This window comes from Rhinatrema bivittatum, chromosome 10, assembly GCF_901001135.1.
Source record: "Rhinatrema bivittatum chromosome 10, aRhiBiv1.1, whole genome shotgun sequence".
Classification (NCBI taxonomy): domain Eukaryota; kingdom Metazoa; phylum Chordata; class Amphibia; order Gymnophiona; family Rhinatrematidae; genus Rhinatrema; species Rhinatrema bivittatum.
In genome coordinates, this window is record NC_042624.1 from 52902221 (window position 1) to 52917377 (window position 15157).

General features: G+C 43.7%; 1 protein-coding gene across 1 annotated transcript in view; it reads right to left on the minus strand.

Annotated features, from left to right (window-relative positions):
* Window positions 1-15157, minus strand: part of VAV3 (vav guanine nucleotide exchange factor 3) — a 631071-nt gene that overhangs the window by 200904 nt on the left and 415010 nt on the right. Inside the window, exon 19 of the mRNA XM_029618254.1 lies at window positions 11106-11151. Within this exon, the coding sequence (XP_029474114.1) occupies window positions 11106-11151 (46 nt within the window). The remainder of the gene's footprint in view (window positions 1-11105; window positions 11152-15157) is intronic.

Sequence of the window (15157 nt, forward strand, 5' to 3'; positions counted from 1 at the left end):
GGTATGGTGGCTATGTGGTGGGGTTTGCCAGCTAGAGACATGCTGAATTTCAATTGGTCTTGTGCTGCCAGACATCTTGGGTTATACTGCCATGCCACCAATAGCTGCTAGTCTGATTTGTATTAAAGAATTTAGGAGTAAGTGCTTTGAATGCAGTCACCGCGGTGCAATCTGAGTCCTTGATTGGTAGTGCTTACGTTCTGTGAGCTTTCGCTACTTGCTGTCCTTTTGACCTGGATGATGGTGACCCCTGGCAGGGCAGGGTTTGAAAAGCTTTTCTTTTAGGTGTTCTCTTTAGTTCTACGGCTGGCTTTCTGCTCACTCTCTATTGGCTGGCTTAATTCTTTTTACATTTAACTTGCCAGTGATTATGTTCTTGCCAGTGTTTCACTGTCTGAGTCCATGTAAAAAAAAAAAAAAAGTTGGCTTTCCGGTGACCTACTTTACATACAACATAGAAACATAGAAATGATGGCAGAAAAGGACCAAATGGTCAATCCAGTCTGCCCATCAAGCTTATGGTAGTATCTGCTGTGCCATGCAGGTTACCCCCATACTTAATTTCCCAGACCGTAAAAGTCAGAGCCTTTGTTGGTTGCTGTCTAATTCCCTGTTACCTCTTGCCGTTGAAGAAGAGAGCAATGTTGGAGTTGCATCAAAAGTATCAGACTTATTGGTTAAGGGTAGTAATGGCCACATTAGCAAGTTACCCCCATGCTTATTTGTTTCCCCAAACCACAAAAGTCAAGGTCTTTGTAGGTTGCTATCTGAAACCAATTCCCCTTTTCCTCCTGCAATTGAGCAGAGAGCAATGATGGAGTTGAATCAACAGTATGAAGGCTTATTGGTTAAGGATAGTAACCGCTGCACCAGCAAGTACCTCCCTGCTTGCATCCTCTAGCCCAGTGGTTCCCAACCCTGTCCTGGAGACCCCCCTGCCAATTGGGTTTTCAGGATATCCACAATGAATATGCATGAGAATTTTCATACACTAGAATGCAAATCCTGTAGCCCAGTGGTTCTCTCATGCATATTCATTGTGGATATCCTGAAAACCCGACTGGCTGGGGGTCCCCAGGACAGAGTTGGGAACCACTGCTCTAGCCTTTAGGCATCTACAGTGTTTATCCCTTGACCCTTTGAATTCTTTCACTGTTTTCGTCTTCACCACCTCTTCTGGAAGAGCATTTCAGGCATCCACCATCCTCTCCATGAAGAAATATTTCCTGATGTTGTTTATCCTCCCTGGAGTTTCATTTCATGACCCCGTAGTTCTACTGATTTCTTTCCAATGGAAAAGGTTTGTCGATTGTGCATCAGTAAAACCTCTCATGTATCTGAAGGTCTGTATCATATCTCCCTTGCACCTCCTCTCTATCAGGGTATACATATTTAAGTCCTTCAGCCTTTCTGCAATGTCGCTCACAAAGATATTGAACAGAACCGGTCCCAACACTGCGCTTAACACTGTCCTGTGGCTTTTCTCATCTTGTCTACTCTACAATCAGGAATATTTTTGCAGCAAAGGACACCAAAATAAATTTCCTTAGTTTTAATAGGCAGCCAACAGTTATAAAACATGCTGTTCCATTACAACTATAATTCTCAGGTAAAACATCTACAATTCCTTGAACAATTCTGGTCCATTTTGTTGGTTCACTCAGCTAATGACCAATTACTAATCGAGCTCTGGAATGGGTAGTACCAGGGGGGGCTCCACCTCCAACACATGCATGTCATCATTTCTGTGTCATCTTTTCTCTTTCATTAGCAGGTTATTTATGGCATCCAGGCACCTTTAACCTACACATGTCTGGTCTGTCAGTGAAGCGCAGGTCAGATGTACCAGTGGCCCCTCCTCCAGCACTTGTATGACAGTATTCTCTGTGTGTCACCCCCTCTTTTCTTAGCAGGTCATTTACGATGCCCAGGCACCTATCACCTGCTGGGTTTCACCCCTGGCAGTAGCAAATGAGTCACTTGACCTCAGCACAAACATGTCGGGTACCCATTGATGGTGTTAAGAAATTTGATGTCAGCCTTTGGTATGTTAAGTTATTTATCATATTTGGGGCAATCCCAGAATGAGTTGATCGGCTATATTTCTAATTCTATTCGAGAGGAGTGCTGCATCCTCTTGTACCTACATGTTATCCAGCTATTCCTATGGTTGAGAATGGTGAAGAGTTAGTTTTCAGGTGTTCTTCGCTGATAGCACTCCAGCTGTACAAGACTGGGATATACAACATATCTTCAGAGGAGTTTTGCATGACAGTCTCCAACAGTTCTTGCTTCATGCCACTTTCCCTTCCAAGACCTGTTTTTCTGGCTCACAATTGTTGTTTTCCAGGCAGTACAATTTTCCTTTGTGTGTTCAGTAAAGCATCATCATTGCTTGTGCAGCTTCGATGCTATCTCCTGGCTAATCTCCTCATTCTGGCAGGTGAATTCAGTATATTTGGATACACATCCCTGGTCAACTTTCTAGTGCAGGTAGACAAGCTTTAGAGGAACCTGGTTAAAAATGACCTTATAATATTGTGGGCATGTCACCATCTCCCATTTTTCAGCGTGCAGTACAATCCTTGTGTTTTCTGATATGGCCATAAGTGCGGCACAAGATCCCACGGTCCTGGCAAATCTGTACTATATAATGGTGGTAATTATAATTCTTACTGCAAGGCTCCAGACCCAACCCTAAGCAATTTGGCAGATCTGTTCCTAGGAATCACTTAATTTAGCAGAAGCATCTAATACTTCGTTACCAAAATGGGCTGTTTCTGACTGGGGCCATAGGTATGGCCAACTGATGGGATGGCATAGTTTTAATGGAAAAAAAAGTGATTATCCTCACAACAGCAGTCTGCCACTGAAGTGGTGCCAGAGATAGTGGTTGATATTCTGTAGCAATGCCAAGCTAGATTGCTTATGTGTTCTTGGGATCAGCGCTTCAAAGTGGGGGGGGGGGGGGGCCTGCATTCGTTCATTTTCACCACGATCTCCATTGTGCATGTAGCTCTCAATGAGTTCACTCAGCCCCTTATGTGCCATGGGTTATTCAGCTGTGTTTAAGAAACATGACTGGTGGACCCCCTAGAGGTCAGGTAATTCAGGGATACCATATTCCCCTTCTATTATTATTACTACATGCAGCACACTCTGCCTAGTTTTTTGCAAACTTATGCAAAAAATTAATTTAGCACAAACTATCTGGACCCCTTCCTTTGCACATCTGATAAGGGCCCCTTTTTTTCCAACTTAGGATAGACTACTTTCGATGGTTTGCCTTCTTTAGGAGCAAGAGGCTGGGTGGCCTAAGTTAATTCTGCAGGCACTACACTATATTAAATGTACCTAGTGGTGCCCAGCAACATAAGAACATAAGAACACTGCCATGCTGGGTCAGACCAAGGGTCCATCAAGCCCAGCATCCTGTTTCCAACAGAGGCCAAACCAGGCCACAAGAACCTGGCAATTACCCAAATACTAAGAAGATCCCATGCTACTGATGCAATTAATAAATAAACTTGATTAATAGCTGTTAATGGACTTCTCCTCCAAGAACTTATCTAAACCTTTTTTGAACCCTGCTATACTAACTGCACTAACCACATACTCTGGCAACAAATTCCAGAGCTTTATTGTGCGTTGAGTGAAAAAGAATTTTCTCCGATTAATCTTAAATGTGCTACTTGCTAACTTCATGGAATGCCCCCTAGTCCTTCTATTATTCGAAAGTGTAAATAACCGATTCATATCTACTCGTTCAAGACCTCTCATGATCTCAAAGACCTCTATCATATCCCCCCATCAGCCGTCATGGCATGCTTCCCAGCACTAAGGGCCCTGCAGTGGCAGTAGAATTTGGGTTGGGACACCCAGCACTAGGGCATCATACCCTTTTGTGATACAAATTGTGGTCAGCCTTGTATGTGGATGCCATGTGGCATCGTGCTTAGCTAGTGATGGAGGCTTGGATATCCCTGCAGCAATTTGCAATATTCGACAATAATATTAATGGCTTGACTAGCCTTTTTCTTATGGGCAGCACTGGCATTTCTGGGATACAGCCACGGCTGGGTTGGTGGGCAGCCCCAGTAAGTGAAGTGTTGCTACCGTGGGGCTTATGGCATGGGTGTATGTCACCAAGTCCTGGGATGCATGGTGAGCTGGTTGGGAAGAAAATACAAGCAGTGCTATATTCTTGATTTTACATCTCATCGGTGAGAGAGCCAGGCGATTTGCCAGTCAAATCTTCGGCTTTGACAATTGGGGGGGCTTGGCCTGCTTACCAAATTGATTTGGCATTGCTTAATGAGCGAATCCTGCTCTTTGACGGACCAGGACATCGTTGCTGTAGACAACTAGTAAGTAATGACAGATGGGTATTGCAGGCTGACCAGAGGGGCGAGGCTTCGAAGGCCTTGTGTCCCCAACAGCAATTCAGCGTGGTAGCATGATTCTATAGAGTATTTGTAAGTTGAATTTCAGAGGACGTGGTCACCCCTGGGAATTGGAGAATATGCTTAGTAAGTAATGTTAGTAATTTAATTGCTATGTATAATTTACCTATGCTGTGGCCACATCTATTCAATAAAAGACCATTTGCGAATAACGGTGTGGCATAGTTGTTGTGTATTACCAAATGAAATAAGAACACTGGGAAGGGAGTCAAAGTATTGTGGGGAAGTGGGTGGGGGAGGTAATTAAACTAGGGGAGAGTAGGCAATTGCACCCGAGGTAGTTGTGTGTTATGTTGTACTATATACTTTGTACCCCCTGCCTAGCATGACTTCATTATAAATGTGGAAATACATAAATAAATTTGTGAAGGAGCTTATCAAACCAGACCTTTTTTCCTTAGGGAAAAAAAGGATTAGAAGGGACATGATTATATTATACACACACACATATCCAAGGGTCATACAGAGATCCTGCAAAGAAACTATCTCCACAGCAACCATCATCAAGCTAAATAACAATTGAACAGCTTCCTCATTTCCAGGGGAAGATATAATTTACACACAGTGTTAAAGCTGCGTATCTATAAGTGTGGCCAGGCCAGCAAGCTGGCCTGGCCACACTTATAGATACGCTTGTAAAGTGAGCCAAGAGTGAAATAAAGTATATAGGTTGAAAGTCAGTGATAACTAGTAGCCAATCTTGTGGATAACTGAGTCACACTTCCTGTAACATGTCAAACCCTAACTAGACTACAGAATGATCCAGAAGTCAAAAGTGCCTCTGATTTCCAGATTACCAGTGACAGCATCACCATCACTGAATGCCAATGCTGTGATTAAATAAAACACAGCTTATCCAGTGTGATGCTTGTATCGGGCCTACAAATATACCTCAAATTGTGTATGCGTACAGGAGCACAATGATGAAGCCTTGCTAATAAGTTTCGCTATCACAGTATATTGTGAATAAACATCTACAGCAATAACAAAATGCTTCCAGCATCACTCAAAACCTCACCTAGTTTGGATGCCAGACAGTTTGTAAAGCCACTATTAAACTTTAATTGGTGACTTTGACCTTGAGTGCCACTTACTGGGAAATAACAGTTTCTGAGATTTACAAGTCAGTTTTCTGGAAAACATCTTAATGCTGTAAATGATTGTAGAGTTTCCTACTGCTTTGCTTTCTTTCTGTGAGTTTCCATCTGCCCAGCAAAGCTGTATTAGTGACCTGACATCCAATTTATAAAATGCAAATGAGAACACAGAACTTTACCTACAATTACTTTAACATATTATCTCAACTACTAAGTGCTCAAAGTCTAAAGTCAATGTATATAAGCCTCCTTTATTTATTTCAAGGTTACATAACAAAAGTTAGATTACATTTAATGACCAATCATATCAGCAACTGTTTCAATGCCTTTACTTTGCCCCTGTTTTAAAAGTATTTGATGTTAAATGCTAAAGCTCCAACATGGGATAACATTATTATATGAGAAAACTTGCAAAGACCAAGACACTGGAAATTGCATATTATTAAAAGAGGACTTCCAGTGCAAAAAGTCACGGCAACAAAATTGTTCTTTCAGGAGCTAACATTAGCAGGCAATAGGGAGGCACCGTCTCATGACATCACACCAACTCTTATCGAGCTTCACTGGCTACCAATACAACCGCGTATCCTTTTCAAAACACTATCCCTCATCCACAAAAGCATTACAAATGAAAACCTCCACTGGCTCTGCCCTTCCCTCCTTCCTCGCACCTCCACAAGACCCACCCGTCCCTCCCTTCAAGGAACACTCCGCACTCCCTCTATCAAACCCTACAAACTCTATCAAACCCTACAAACAAATCAGACACTACAAACCAATCACTACAATGTTTTACTTCTTGTTAAACTTGTTTATCTTTCCTTTAACTCTAATCCCAGTTAGAATAACCCCTGTTTTATTGTAACTTTCTCTTCCGTGCACTTGTTTATACTCCTGTAATGTATACTCTTATGTTTTAGTTATGTATGTTATAATGTATTGATCACCTCTTGTTTTATGGAAACCGACATGATACGAACTCCCGTGAATGCCGGTATAGAAAAACACAAATAAATAAAAAAAAAAACTGATCTCCACAATGAATAGAGCTTTTTCCCTCGCTGGCCCTACTCTTTGGAACTCCCTCCCCCCAGATCTGCGCACAGAGACATCCACACCTAAATTAAAAAAAAAAAAAACTAAAAACATGGCTTTTCCTACAGGCCTACCCGACTTCTAATCCCACCATATGATTGATATCTGAAATCTCTGTGATACAGTCTCTGATTATTTTTGTAATTTAGTTTTTCCTTTTTTTTTTTTGTAATTTGGTTTGTTGTTTCTCTTTTAATTATAGTTACTGTTCCATGTAAAGGCCTTGCCTATAAGTTCCAAGTTATTTGTAAACCGATACGATGTGCAAACGGTTGTCGGTATATAAAAATGCCAAATACATAAATAAATAAATAAATGACACCAGCTTCTGAATGAATCAAAAGACCAGAGGTATTTTCTTTTGACCCCCACTTCCCTACAGCTTAGTTGGAACCAGAGCCCAGATCCTGGCACCAGGTGCCTTCACTTACAACTACCAGGGGATATTTTCCCTGTTTTCTATGGTGACCTCTGCTAACTTCACTTGAGGCTATTTCAGATCTTATCATCTTCATTTTTTGGCTTTTACGAGTTCTATATCTAATCCAACATCCAAGAATTCTCTTGTCTTACCACCAAACCGCCCTTTGCCCTTACCATGTCAAAGGGGCTACCGGTGCCATTGGCCAGCCACTGTCACATGGTAGGAGCAACAGACGACCCCTACCATGGCAAAGGGTCACTGGTGCCATTTTGATTGCTGGCAGTCAACGGCTCCAGAGCGGGAGATCCCTCCTGGGCCTCGTGCTGGACTACCAGGGACTTTGCTGAGTCTGGGGGGGTTCAGGAAGGAGGGATTTACTGGCAGAAGACGGCACAGGTGTGGGAGATTGCACCCAAATCACCTCCCCAGACTCACCAAAAGGGACTTTGGTGAGTCTGAGGAGGGGTTCGGGAGAGAGGGAGTGATTGAACAGAGAAGGCAGCCATGGGGAGAGGGAGGGAAGCCATGGGGGGGGGGGGGGGAAGGAGTGATTGAACAGGGAAGGCAGCCATGGGGGAGAGGGAGGGAAGCCATGGGGGGGGGGGGGGGGAAGGAGTGATTGAACAGGGAAGGCAGCCATGGGGGAGAGGGAGGGAAGCCATGGGGGGGGGGGGGTGGAAGGAGTGATTGAACAGGGAAGGCAGCCATGGGGGAGAGGGAGGGAAGCCATGGGGGGGGGGTGGAAGGAGTGATTGAACAGAGAAGGCAGCCATGGGGAGAGGGAGGGAAGCCATGGGGGGGAGGGGGGGGGAAGGAGTGATTGAACAGAGAAGGCAGCCATGGGGAGAGGGAGGGAAGCCATGGGGGGGGGGGGGTGGAAGGAGTGATTGAACAGAGAAGGCAGTCATGGGGAGAGGGAGGGAAGCCATGGGGGGGGGGGGGTGGAAGGAGTGACTGAACAGGGAAGGCAGCCATGGGGGAGAGGGAGGGAAGCCATGGGGGGGGGGGGGGAAGGAGTGATTGAACAGGGAAGGCAGCCATGGGGGAGAGGGAGGGAAGCCATGGGGGGGGGGGGTGGAAGGAGTGATTGAACAGGGAAGGCAGCCATGGGAAGAGGGAGGGAAGCCATGGGGGGGGGTGGAAGGAGTGATTGAACAGAGAAGGCAGCCATGGGGGAGAGGGAGGGAAGCCATTGGGGGGGGGGAAGGAGTGATTGAACAGGGAGGGCAGCCATGGGGAGAGGGAGGGAAGCCATGGGGGGGGTGGAAGGAGTGATTGAACAGAGAAGGCAGCCATGGGGAGAGGGAGGGGAGCCATGGGGGGGGGGGTGGAAGGAGTGATTGAACAGAGAAGGCAGCCATGGGGGAGAGGGAGGGAAGCCATGGGGGGGGGGGTGGAAGGAGGGATTGAACAGAGAAGGCAGCCATGGGGAGAGGGAGGGAAGCCATGGGGGGGGGGTGGAAGGAGTGATTGAACAGAGAAGGCAGCCATGGGGAGAGGGAGGGAAGCCAATGGGGGGGGGGGGTGGAAGGAGTGATTGAACAGAGAAGGCAGCCATGGGGAGAGGGAGGGAAGCCATGGGGGGGGGGGGTGGAAGGAGTGATTGAACAGGGAAGGCAGCCATGGGGAGAGGGAGGGAAGCCATGGGGGGGGGGGGGGGGAAGGAGTGATTGAACAGGGAAGGCAGCCATGGGGGAGAGGGAGGGAAGCCATAGCGGGGAAGGGAGTGATTGAACAGGGAGGGTAGCCATGGGGGGAGGGAGGGAAGCCATGGGGGGGGGGTGGAAGGAGTGATTGAACAGAGAAGGCAGCCATGGGGAGAGGGAGGGAAGCCATGGGGGGGGGGGTGGAAGGAGTGATTGAACAGGGAAGGCAGCCATGGGGGAGAGGGAGGGAAGCCATAGGGAGGAAGGGAGTGATTGAACAGGGAGGGTAGCCCTAGGTTTTACCCTAGACTTATCCACGGGTGACAGATAAATCTTGATTTTGGGTCCCAAAAAATACCCTCGACTTATTCATGAGATTGACTTATACACGAGTATATATGGTAAACATCTCCAAGCACCAAGTATATCCCATGTGGCAATTTCTTGCCACACAAGTCATAACACTACAATATATCTGGTAAGACACCTGGCATGAGAAGAGGCGTGGCTACAATATGATGAGGTACAGCTCAGAGCCCCTGGCACACATCCAACTGAACACTAGGGTGAGCTAAAAAGATAAGGCTAGGAAAGGTCCATCTGGCTAGCATGCAGCTCCCCCATTTTTCGGGATGGTATTATGGTATGTGCCACTCAAATTATTTGCGGATGCACGCATTTAAAAACCTGTAACCATTCATGATTTACTTTTATTCAGAACAGTGTTGCCATCTCCATAACAAATGTACAGTAATTAGGAAGCAAGGCAGAGAAACACGCAAAGGACAAAAACATAATTACTCCAAAATAATGGTAAGGGAAATTTCAGAATGTTAAACATTAGAAGTGCTGAGCTCTTTTGCAGGAAAATAATTGGGCTCCTGGGGAGAAGTTCACTCGGTTTTGCAGGGGTTGAAAAGAAACAACGTAATTTCTGGTAATAGCCATTGGACACGCTTTTGTATAAAACCTTTAATAAAGCAAAGTTAAAACACAATCATCCTGAAGGAATATCTCACTGTAATCTACGCAAGAGGTTTTGTTTTCATGGGAGCAACTATCGCAACTGCACTCTGCAACAGGATGGTGGAGGCGTTCATGCTGGCCGGAAGCCTGGAAGCTTTTGGCTATACAAATAGCTTGTACAAGTGCTGGTTAAAGAAACAGGGAAGTGAGGGATCGTGAGCACAAGCAGTCAGATGACTGTACCCTTGCAAAGGAAAACAGTCTAATGTTTAAACGAGACAACTCTTTCACACAACACGGTCACACCATGTAGCAGAGAAAATCTTTTAAAGATGAACAGCGCAATTTTCAGTTTGCCGCCTAGAAAGAAGACGGAGAGGAACTTTTGTGCCCGTGGAAGTCGGGGTGAATTTTCCAGGAAACATTACCTGGATAGTGTCTCTTTGAAAATCTGATATAACTTACAAAGTGGAAATGCGCTATATCTGTGGATAGACTTATGTGCCAAAAAATATGCCTACATATGAAAAACTCTAATATATGTGTGTGTGTTTCTCCTTCATTCCCGCCCTCTGACCTCATCAAATTCTTCCCCCCCCCCCCCCCCCCCCGACACACTTTTTTAATGTGGGTAACAGTACACGAAATATGCTTGGCCCTTTTTAGACGCTATGCAAAGGTGCATTTACAGATGGCCGGCTATACCTGCGTAACTCCCGACCTTCGCACAGATACATGCCAACACAGACAGCAACTTTCAAGCCGATGGGCGTGTGTGCACATTAACGTGCATATGTCAGCCCGCACCCAGAGGTGCGGCCATTTTACAACATATGTATGCATATGCCTGCATGTTAGAAATAGCACGGCCATGTGCACATGTGTGCCAAATTTTAAGTGGGGGCTCGCAAATCCCCCTTTTACCACATAAATCAGGGGATTTTAAAAGGGCACGCATGGCAGCATTTCCAGTTTTACCAGTTTGTTCCCCGTTTGCCCAGTTAAAAGATAGGTTCTCCACACACACACACACACACACACACACACACCCCGGTTTGATAGCTTTCACTACCACCAGTTAGCCCAGACCCTTAAAACTTTGCAGATCTGCCTAGTTTTCTTTAAATTTCAACTTACACAGCATCCACAGCAGGGGTCGCACTAGGTTGCATAAGTATTTATGCGCACATCTCAGGCCATGCCCCAAACCATGCCCCTTTTTGAAAATATTTGAGATGTGTGCACTGTGGCATTTACGCTCGTATCTGGGCCCTTTTTAAAATATGGTTGGCGCATAGAAGCCCAACTTATTTGCGCATCCTCCAACTGATGCACGCATCTGGCTTTTAAAATTCACCTCTAAGCTTTTGAAAATCTACCCTAAAGAGACCAACTGTCGAAGAATGAGCCAAACCTGGGTCCAGATGCTTCAATGTTCTTCGAAGTCCATCTGTGCGTTTCTATAAAGGAAAGAGACAAATTAAGCACAAACACATTCAAAGATTTACTTAGGAAATGCTACCTAAACATGCATTGAACAGATATGATTCACAGCAATGCTAACTGATTTGGGAGTACTTATTTTAAAAACATCATATATGCTTTGTTAGGTAGCTGTCAAACATCTGTAATGTCATCCAAAAGACGCAAATAAAGCATAAATACTATTTAACAACTGAGTGTTGAGTCTATCAGATAATGTTGAAAATGAACCCTGGAAAATTCAACAGCCCATTAATAATGCTGAATTCATTCCATGAACTCTTATAGCCAAAACTATAAAAAGAATGCTGATTAACTTCAAACTATTTTTCTCCTCCCACTCGCCCCCTCAATTTTTTGTGTCGAAGAGAGTCATGCAGTAAGCTGCGCTGTTTGGCATACAGTATTGCGAATTTCACACAGAATTTTTCCATGCATGCAAATAAGCTGGGTAGAAAAATAACATGTGACATTTCACTATGAGAAACTTTGCAAAACAAAATAACCATACCTCATCGAGATGTCTTTTTTTTTTTTTACAACATTTCAGCTGTAAAGTAAATTGTGCATATAGTTTATCTAATGCCACTAGTTAATTAGCTCCTTTGAATGATTTTGCATGGCAACAACTCATTAACTATTAATTAGAATAAAATTTCACAGACAGAAAATTGCACACAAAACTTTAGTCTTTTTCTGTTTTCTTGCAAAACAGGCAATGCTATTGCAAATAATGTGCAGCATTTCCCATTTTTGTCAAGCAAAGCCATTTTTGCTAGGTTTTACCTCACTTATTACTCAAGCATTATGGCATTTATTTATTTAGGTTTTTGTATACCGTCATTCCACTTGAGAATCACTAGATCACAACGGTGCATAAAATAGATAAAAGATACAAAAGAGAGTTAAGAGGAAGACATTTAGATGTAAAGACAATGGGAGGTGGAGGTGAGAGGAAGCACTGCTGAAGGGGTTTATTACCTTATATTTTTGATTCCCTGGATTTCCTCGGGCAAATTTGAGCTCTTTTGGTTCTGTGGAGCAACTTCCTTGTCGCTGACATCACGGAGGCGGGACTTCCTGGACTGATAAAATCCGACGCTCAACAGTGCTCTGATTGAGGTGGAGGTGAGAGGAAGCACTGCTGAAGGGGTTTATTACCTTATATTTTTTATTCCCTGGATTTCCTCAAGCAAATTTGAGCTCTTTTGGTTCCGTGGAGCAACTTCCTTGTCGCTGAAATCACGGAGGTGGGACTTCCTGGACTGATAAAATCTGATGCTCAACTGTGCTCCAATTGAGGTGGAGGTGAGAGAAAGCACTGCTGAAGGGGTTTATTACTTTATATTTTTTATTCCCTGGATTTCCTCAAGCAAATTTGAGCTCTTTTGGTTCCGTGGAGCAACTTCCTTGTCACTGACATCACGGAGGCAGGACTTCCTGTACTGATAAAATCCGACGCTCAGCAGTGCTCCGATTGAGGTGGAGGTGAGAGGAGGCACTGCTGATGGGGTTTATTACCTTATATTTTTGATTCCCTGGATTTCCTCAGGCAAATTTGAGCTCTTTTGGTTCTGTGGATCAACTTCCTTGTCGCTGACGTCACGGAGGCGGGACTTCCTAGACTGATAAAATCCGACGCCCTGCAGCACGTCAACGTTGCCGGTGCATTGCTGAAGCCTCTATGGCGACGCGCGGCTTTGTCCGGTTGATGCCATCTTGGATACATCATTTGAATTGCCAAATGAACTCAGAGAGTGCTCAAATGTCCAAAATGTAACAAAGACAAATTTATAATCCTCTCCCAGAAGCCTCCACTCATGAAGTAAATAAATTGAACTGAGTATTAGGGCTGGAAAGGCAATTGCGAGGTGATAAATTGATTGATTGCTATAAGTATTTCAATGCCTCATATCAAGCGGAAGGCTAAAGTCAGGGAGATGTCAACATCATCTCCTGTACTAGCGGCCTCCCAGCCTCGGATACCTGCTTTTTTTGCCCCTACAGCAGGAATGGAACCAGTGGTACAAGTCGCTGGAGGTGTAGGCACTGAGCAATTGCCACTTTCCTTGACCGAAACATCTTTGAGCCCCAGTGCCCCTACTACTCCTCCTCCACCTTTTCAAATTTCTTCTGATTTTATGAAATTACTAAATGATATACAAGGGAAAGGAGAATGAATTCCAGCCACAATGGGGGGATTGGAATCAAGAAGCCCTGAGAGTTTTTCATTGTTATTTGTAACCTACAAATGCACATTAAGGTTAAATTATTTCCGTCTAATATGCTCCCTACAGACAAACTTAATGTACACACATAGTTTATTGAAGTGAATTGTTACCGCACTATGATGGCACATGACTAAATGTAATCTATACCACTTACTTTATGCATTATTGTGCCTTGCTGTAAACCGTTGTGATGGTTATCTAACTTAACGACGGTATAGAAGAGCTTTTAAATAAATAATTAAATTACATTTGGATAAACCAACTGTGATAACTATGGACATACTTTGGGATGCTATAAAAGATGTAAAGACAATGAATGAACAAATTTTTGTATTAACGATGAACTTTTAGTTATAGAGAGATCTAGAAGGCCAGGATTTCAGGTTTAAATTTCTTGGTTTGGAGGTTTTCAGGTAAGGAGTTCCAGAGCATAGGGCCTGCTATAGAAATAGCTCTCTCTCTTGTTTGTCATAAGTGGTAGTTTTTTATAGTTGGTATTTCCAGTAAACCTTTATTATGGGATCTAAGAGCGTGAGTAGGAATATGTGGATAAAATTTTATTCCAAGCAGATCGCTGTTAGGATTCAGGTTATGGTGAATTATGGTGAATTATATTTATAATATAATTATTATATTATATTATATATTATTATATTTATCTCTCAGAGGCAACCTGTAACTTTTAAAATCTAAATATATTAAATAGAAGCTCACAGAATACATATTAACTTGAGATTTACGTTTAATGCTTTTCATGAAACTCTAAATGTGAACCTGTGAGGTCTGATGCTTAATATATACGTCATGAGCCTATGCACTATGGGGTAGATTTTATAAGCACTACGCACGTCAAATCAGGGAGATACGCACATCTCTAGGGCTGGTACATGGCACGCATATTTTAAGAAGCGTCCATGGACGCGCATATTTCCCAGTACGGGCACAAAAGAAAAAGTCTAAAAAAAAGGGCGGGGTCTGGGCAGGGCATGCACGTTCCGGGAATTTAAATGGAAACCAGTGCATAAGCAGAGGTCCCCTCCGCTTAACTTTACGTCTGCTATAAATGGTATGTAAGTTATAAAACAAACAAAACAAAAAGCTAGTCAGTGGGGTTTTAAGAGTTGGGGCAGGTAGGGTAAAAAAGAGGTTAGTAGCTAGGGGGGGGTTAGGGAGTTCTATCCTGTAAATGGCCAAAGTGGTTACAAACTGGTTTAATTGGTAATTGCGTTCGCATCATGTGGTATAAAAGGCACATGTGCGCATCCATGTAAAATGTCGAGCGCAGTTACATGCATCCAGATAATTTTATAAGATGCGCGCTTATAATTACATATTATAAAATGGCTGCATCCAATGGTGCGAGCCAGCATAAATGCATTCATGTATGCTCACGTGGTTGTTTTAAAGTTACTGTCTATACTTGTGTTGTAACACAGCTCATGTGGAGTGTGAATAATTCTATATTTATTATGTTTGTAATGGTATAAATGCTACCGGTTATTCTAGCACGGAGGGTAAATGGAGTAAAAATATTTTTAAATACTGAAGGGTGAATTTTCAAAGGAGTTCCGCATGTAAAATTGTCCTCGCTCACACTCTTATTTTATAAACATAAAAAAATGCACGGATTTTGCAAACGTATTTACGCAAAAAAGGGGCAGTCTAGGAGTGCACTGGGTCGGGACTTACACGTGGAACTTGCTATTTTAGAAGAGAATCTCACAGTACAGGTAGCAGTTTATTCGTGTGCTTT